Source organism: Chinchilla lanigera, unplaced genomic scaffold (genome assembly GCF_000276665.1).
Source record: "Chinchilla lanigera isolate Chin_1 unplaced genomic scaffold, ChiLan1.0 scaffold00212, whole genome shotgun sequence".
In the NCBI taxonomy this organism is placed as follows: domain Eukaryota; kingdom Metazoa; phylum Chordata; class Mammalia; order Rodentia; family Chinchillidae; genus Chinchilla; species Chinchilla lanigera.
The window spans coordinates 108,110-115,497 of NW_004955613.1; the positions used below are offsets into that span (position 1 = coordinate 108,110).

The 7,388-nt window shown below is 38.1% G+C and overlaps 1 protein-coding gene across 1 annotated transcript in view; it reads left to right on the forward strand.

The window, feature by feature from the left end:
- The window catches only part of LOC102026698 (butyrophilin subfamily 1 member A1-like), a 36,565-nt gene that overhangs the window by 26,812 nt on the left and 2,365 nt on the right, over nucleotides 1-7,388 (forward strand). The window contains exons 6-13 of the mRNA XM_013510132.1: nucleotides 3,328-3,360; nucleotides 4,263-4,283; nucleotides 4,532-4,552; nucleotides 4,801-4,821; nucleotides 6,725-6,748; nucleotides 7,001-7,021; nucleotides 7,109-7,135; nucleotides 7,244-7,270. Of these exons, the coding sequence (XP_013365586.1) occupies nucleotides 3,328-3,360; nucleotides 4,263-4,283; nucleotides 4,532-4,552; nucleotides 4,801-4,821; nucleotides 6,725-6,748; nucleotides 7,001-7,021; nucleotides 7,109-7,135; nucleotides 7,244-7,270 (195 nt within the window). The remainder of the gene's footprint in view (nucleotides 1-3,327; nucleotides 3,361-4,262; nucleotides 4,284-4,531; nucleotides 4,553-4,800; nucleotides 4,822-6,724; nucleotides 6,749-7,000; nucleotides 7,022-7,108; nucleotides 7,136-7,243; nucleotides 7,271-7,388) is intronic.

Genomic DNA, 7,388 nt, shown 5'->3' on the forward strand with positions numbered 1-7,388 from the left:
GAATTTTTGGTAGTAATTGTGCAGCTAGTGATCCTGGAAAAGAGACACTTTTCTACCTACATCTGGATCTATACATTAAAATTGAAATTTATCTATGATATCTACTTAGGATTCATTTATTCAGTTTATTTCATAAAAGAATAAATTTACTCACTGAAATCATATTCTAAGCAGATTATCATCAGAATGAACATTTTCCTCCAAAAGGTTTTTGAAATTAAAAGGACTCAACCAGTTTGTACTTAAGTCTAAATTTAATGTTATAACATTACCGGTTTCACATGGCTATAAATCACTAACTTATACATGTTTAGCAACAAGATATTTATTTTAGTCAAATTAAAACTCTGTGTTCAAAGGTATCTCCTAATTTCTTTTTTGTTTGTTTTTTGGTACTTGATACCAACTCAGGACCTTGTGCTTTCCAGGAAGGCACTGTGCTGCTGAGCTGTATTCCAGGCCCCTCCTAATTGTTTCTGCTGGTAGAATGAGAAATCCCTAGATAAGATCATGAGTTTGATAAGCTGTCTTTGCCCAGGAAACGCTCGGGGCTAACGCTGTGAGCCTGTGGGGATGACAGGTCTTCCTGTTTCCATCACAGCCCAGTGTCCAAAACAATGACAACTCAGCATCAAACTCCAGTTATGTGGCCCAGGATTCTTTCACTATAGTCAATGGAATGAGGTCAATTTGCTCTTTAAATTCTACATTTTCCTCTAAGATGAATTTTCATAGAGTGCAGATTCCAAAGTGTCTCTCCCCTTGGTCTGCACATCAGAGAGCTGCCCCTGCCCTGTTTCAAGGGGCCCAGGACCGTTTCTCCTTACAGTGTCCCCACCAAGGCTCCAGGCCCTGCAGAGAGCTGTGTCCTGCTTACCCAAGCAACCATCCCCAGGCTACCCCGTGTTCTCCTGAGCCCAGCAGCTGAAGGCCTTGAGCTGCAGCCCCGAGCTGCTCCTGGTGAGGCTGCTCCCTCTGGGGTGAGGAAGCTGCTGCCCACGTCCTGCTCTCTCTCAGCTCTCCCAAAGCTGAGCTTCTCCAGGCTCACACAGCCTTGTGCAGAGTATCTTAAACACTAAATTAAGAAAAAGCACCATCAAAAAGGTGTCAGAGAGTTTATGTATCACCTCTGCCACTGCAGACTGAGAAAAATTGTGAGTATTGACCTGGCTGCAAGTATGATGATGTTTGTAACCTTGCCTTTCTTGTCTAACTTTTAAATCACACTGTTTCATGTTTTCCATCTGAATAACTCTTTTCCCATAGACAAACAATTCATTAAATATAATCAGGCTGTGAATCAGCCTACCCAACATAAATCCATCCACACTAAATTCATCATTGGCCTCTTTAATCCCAATATGAAAACCTCTGCAATGCTATGTTGACATTTCCAATAATCCTGCTAAAGTCTTTTGCCTAGAATTGAATTAATACTACTTTTGAGAAATGGATATTTGAAATTCACCATAGAATCATGCCAGAGCAATGACAAGGAACTCATTTAAGTATTTTTAAATTAGTAAGTCATATGAAATAATTTTTAATAAGGAAAATATATTTCACTATCCACATACTTTTATTTTAATATGTCAAAGGAATCCCATGTAAGAGAAACTGTACTTTATAATTATGATATGTGTAAGTTTCAGTCATCCTCTCTCCTATATCTGATACTGAAAAGTAGCAAATATTAAACATGAAAGATAGGGAAGAACTAGCAGGAGAGAGAGGGTGGAGAGGCAGACAGAGGGCAGACTGTGAGGAGCGCTGCAGCCACATTCAGGGTTTTCTTATTTTCTTGGAAGTGGTGCAGAGCACTGCAGGTTCTGAGTGGAGAGAGGGCAGCACCATGATCACATGGCCTGGGCTGTGACGTGACTGCACCATGGAGTCCACGGACTTGTGAATTAGAGTTTGCTGAGGGAACAACACTCTAATGGAGATGGTGAAGAGAGGAGACAAAATATCCTAGTGCTTCATTGAGGCTGGAGTCAGGGCCTGGCAGGAAACCCAAGGTGGAGTAGGAGGGGAGGTGTGAGGAAGGCAGAGAGAGTGGCCCTGTTCTGGTCTGGGCATCCTGGGACACTGTCCACTCCCTGACAGGAGATCCAATGTATTGTCACCTCCCAGATCCAGTCTTCTATTAATTCTCCTCCAGTAATGATCTCTTGCAGGTCACAGCCCACTTATACTGGGACCAAATCTTGTGTGACATTGGACCAAGAACATGGGTCTATGCTTCATTCTGTTTTTAACTTATTGCTTTGTCTTTGATTGTTATATTCAGGGACTATTTAACTCTCTACTTTTGTTGACTAACAAGGTCACTTTATATATGTGTTTATTTTTTTACCAGAGGAAAAATTTTAAATTTCTTTGTTTTATTATAATAAGAGAAAACGTTGTTACATAAGTGCCAAGAAACAGCTAGCTCAATGTACACTACTAATAAAACCAAATATCATTTAGCTATACAATAATACTTTCAAAGTATACTGATCCTTATTTATACATTTTAATTTTAAGTATTTAGAATTACAGTGAAAGTGACAAATAATAACATAGCATTTTTGTACAATAATTTTCTTGTGAAATAAAAATATGCTGGATATATATGTAAGGATTTCAAGTGGTTCTATGTAGGCAATAGGAACTAATGAAATATTTTTTTCTTCTAATTTTTGCAAGTATACAAACACATCTCTTTTAAGACACAATATTTTGTAAAACTTGACCTCTAAACAAAAGTCTATAATATCTGTAATGCAAAAAACCTAAAAATCCTTCTCCAAGATGGCCAAGGCCCCTTTCTGGTCTACATTTCACATTGCTCCCAGCACTGGGCTGTACTGACAGACTGAAGAGGTCGCCCTGTGGGAGGAGAGACTGCACCTGACCCATCGTGAGGGCCCTGTGTGCAGCAGCACCTGGCTAGAGCTGGACCTCAGTACGAATTTGCTGAGCAGATAGGAAACATTTACAGCTAACTCAGGAATGTGGTGAAGATATAAACTGAACTAATGGAGTAATAAGTTAGCAATGACAAGCTGCTTGTGACAGCTGTAGGCCTCAAATAATGGTGGTCAGATTCTTAACTAATTCAGTGGTGTCAAATGTGGAAATTGAAGACAGCTGGCCCATTTTGTCATTCTGATTCTAACTCCATAATATGGTTCACTTACTATGATCCCCCTTCCAAAATTTTTCCAAAATGTTGGAAAAAATATTTCCAAATATTTTACAAATTATATGAAGGTAAAGGCTAGGACCAACTTTCTTGGCATTTCAAAAGTTAATATCCCTTTCTCCCTTTCTTTTTCTTAGAGGGAATTTTAGAGAGAATCACTAAAGAACATGGTAAGTTCTGTTTTTCTCCTGTGTTAAATTTAAAATTTAGTGAGCATATAATGAGAATATTTATTTCTCAGTGTGATTGTGTTTTGCATTAATAATATCCCTTAGTTATTGTGGGCTGATCAGGTCTGCAATCTCCCAAAAAAGTGTATGGTGAAGGCTAAATAAAAAGAGGCAAATGGAATGATTCCAGGGCTCCATGAGGATCAAAGCCCTCTCACAGAATTTTAGATTCTCTCAGGGCTAAGACCAGGACCTTCTCTGGGTGGTCCCGATTGTATTTATTTAGTAATCTGAAGAAGGGAGGGGACTACTCAAGGGCAGAACCACTCACGACTTCTCCAAATAAGGTATTGAATTAACCCACCCAGGAAAGAGATCCCTGAGGCTACAGGCTTTATCTAGTTGAGGCTGGAGTCAGTAGTCCTTAGCTGTGATCTATTCTTACCCATTGAATCTTTGGGGCTTCACCCACCATTACAGGCCTCAGCAGAGACCAGTGACTGACAGAGGTTCACTTACTGTGAGTCCACCGTCTCCAGACAAGGAGTCAAAACATGGAAAGTCAATTGGTTAATTTACGTCCTGCTCAGAGCTGCTTCCTAGTGGTCTCCATCAGTTGCAGAACAAATGAAACTTTCTGCAAAGACCCTTTCTGTCCTTCTCCTTCTAACTCCAGAAAGCTAAACAAATCTTCCCAAATAGTTTACAAATCATATTGAGGGGGGCTGGGGATTTAGCTCAGCGGCAAAAGCGCCTGCCTGGCAAGCGCAAGGTCGTGAGTTCGATTCCCGGTACCGGAGAAAAACCAAAAAAAAAAAAAAAACAAATCATATTGAGAAAAAGTCTAGGAACAACTTACCTGGCATTTCAAATATTAATAATCCTTTGCCTTTTTTTTTTAGAGAGAATCGCTGAAGAACGTGGTAAGTTCTGATTTCTCCCATGTGCTAAACTGAAAATTCAGCCCATGTGTCATCAAAATATTTACCTTTCTGTGTGATTCCAAAACAAAGAAAAATTGTTTGAGTATTGCTTCTGTACATGTGCTTCAAGCTCCAGAAATCTGAACAAATATTTCCAAGTATTTTACTAATTATATAAAGATAAAAGCTGAGAAAAACTTTCTTGGCCTTTCCAAAGTTAATATTCTTTTGCCCTTTTTTGTTTTCAGACAAAATCACCAGAGAAGATGGTAAGTTCTGTTTTCTTTGCTGTGGTAAAGTGAAAATTCAGCATATGTGTTATGGAAATATTTATCTCAGTGTGATTGTCTGCAGAACAGAAAAAACTTTTTGTAAAAACCATTTCTGTCCTTCCGCTTCACACTTCAGAAAGCTGAACAAATGTTTCCAAATAGTTTACAAATTGTATGAAGATAAAGGCTAGGAACAACTTTCTTGGTGTTCAAAAACTAATACTCCTTTACTCTTTTGTTTTTAGAGAAAATCGCTAAAGAACATGGTAAGTTCTGTTTTCCTCCTTATGCTGAATTGAAAACTCAGGGTATATTTCATGAAAATATTTATGTCAGTGTGATTGTTTACAGAACAGAGAAACCTTCTTGCAAAGACCCTTCTGTCATTACACTTCAAACTGCAGAAAGCTGAACAACATTTCCAAATATTTTACAAATCATATGAAGATAAAAGCTAGGAACAAATTTCTTGGTGTTTCAAAAATTAATATTCATTTGCCCATTTTTTTTTTAGAGAGAATTGCTAAACAACATGGTAAGTTCTGCTTTCTTTCCTGTGCCAAACTGAAAATTCAGTGTATATGTCTTGAAAATATTTATTTCTCAGTGTGATTGCATATTGCGTTAATAATATCCCCTATTTACTGAGGGCTGATCGGGTCCACAATCTCCTAAAAGAGTGTATGGCAAAGGTTAATTAAAAGCAGACAAATGGAATGATTTCAGGGCTGCAGGAGGATCAAAGCCTTCTCACAGAATTTGAGATTCTCTTGGAGATAGGACCAAGACCTTCTCTGGGTGGTCCCTATTTATTTAGCTGTCAGAAGGGAGGGGAGTACCCAAGAAAGGCAGAACCAGTCAAGGACTTCTCCAAGTAAGGCATTATGTTAATTTAGGAGAGCAACATTAACTCCAGGAAAGTCTCCACCCAGGAGTGAGGTGCCTGAGGCTACAGGCTTTATCTAGTTGAGCTTGGAGTCAGGTATCCTTGGCTGTGACCTTGCCTTATCCTTTGAGGCTTCAAGTCATCACCTGCAATTACAGGCCTCAGTATGATCAGTGACTCACAGAGGTTCACTTACTAAGAATCCGTCCCCCATCTCCAGATAAGGAGCCTAGGCCTTGGAGAGACTCACATTAAACATATAAAGCCAATTGGTTAATTTATGTCCTGCTTAGAGCTGCTTCCTAGTGGTCTCCATCAATTACAGAACAGAGAAAACTTTTTGTAGAAATCCTCTCTGTCCTCTGCCTCAAACTCCAGAGAGCTAAACAAATCCTCCCAATAGTGTACAAAAAGGCTAGGAATAACTCACCTGGCATTTCAAATATTAATATTCCTTTGTCTTTTTCTTAGAGGGAATTGCTGAAGAGCAGGGTAAGTTCTGATTTCGCCCATGTGCTCAACTGAAAATTCAGTCTGTGTGTCATGAAAATATTTAACTTTCCATGTGATTGAAGAACAGAGAAAACTTTCTGTAAATACTGCTTCTGCACTTCTGCTTCAAGCTCCAGAAATCTCAGCAAATATTTGTAAATATTTTACTTATTATATGATGATAAAAATCTAGGAACCACTTTCTTGGTGTTTGAAACTTTAATATTCTTTGTCCTGTCTTTTTTCTTTTTAGAGAGAATTGCTAGAGAACACAGTAAGTTTTGTTTTCTTTCCTGTGCTAAATTGAAAATTCATTGTATGTGCGTGAAAATATTTATCTCAGTGTGATTGTTTGCAGAACAGAGAAAACTTTTTGTAAAGACCCTTTCTGTCTTTCTGTTTCAAACTCCAGAAAGCTGAACAAATCTTCCCAAATATTTTACAAATCATATTAAAAAAAAAAAAAAGGCTAGGAACCACTTCCCTGGCATTTCAAATATTAATATTCCTGTGCCTTTTTTTTTAGAGGGACTTGCTATACAACGTGGTAAGTTCTGATTTCTTTCCTATGCTAAACTGAAAATTCAATCTTTATGTCATCAATATATTTTCTTTCTGTGTGATTGCAGAAAAAAGAACTATTTGTAAGGACTGTTTCTGTACTTCTGCTCTAAACCCCAGAGAGCTGAACAGTATTTCCAAGTACTTTACAGATTATATGAAGATAAAGCTAGGAACAAGTTTCTTGGTGTTTCAAAATAATGTTCCTTTGACCTTTTGTTTTTCTTCAGAGAGAATTGCTAAACAACGCAGCGGTAAGTTTTGTTTTTGCTCCTGTGCTAAATTCAAAATTCATTGTACATGTCATGAAAATATTTATCTCAGTGTGACTGTCTGCAGAGGAGAGAGAACTTTTTATAAAGGCTATTTCTGTACTTCTGCTTGAAGTTCCAGAAAGCTGAACAAATGTTTCCAAATATTTTACACATCATATGTAGAAAAATCCTAGGATCTACATTCTTAGGCTTTCAAAAGTTAATACTCCTTTTTGCTTTTTATTTTTTAAGAAATTACTGCTGGAGTACGTGGTAAGTTCTGTTTTCTTTCCTATGCAAAATTGAAACTTCAGTCTATGTGTCATCAAAACATTTATCTCTCCACTGGATTGTTTGCAGAGCAAGAAAAACGTTTTGTAAAGCAGTGTAAGTATAGATCTGATTCTTAAAATTGACATTCCACAACTTGTTACCTACAGCAGCCCTGCCTGCCCAGTCACTCAGCTGACTTTTCATGTCTTCATCTGGTTGCAGGTCTGAAGATAGCACAACGATTTGCAGGTAATTGCAAGGGGAACAATTTAAGGTGATTTCATGTTTGCCACCTCTATTCTGTGGGATTCTAGTGAGAATAATCTGTAAGACACATGTGAACCAGGAAGATGGCTTCATAGTGGAC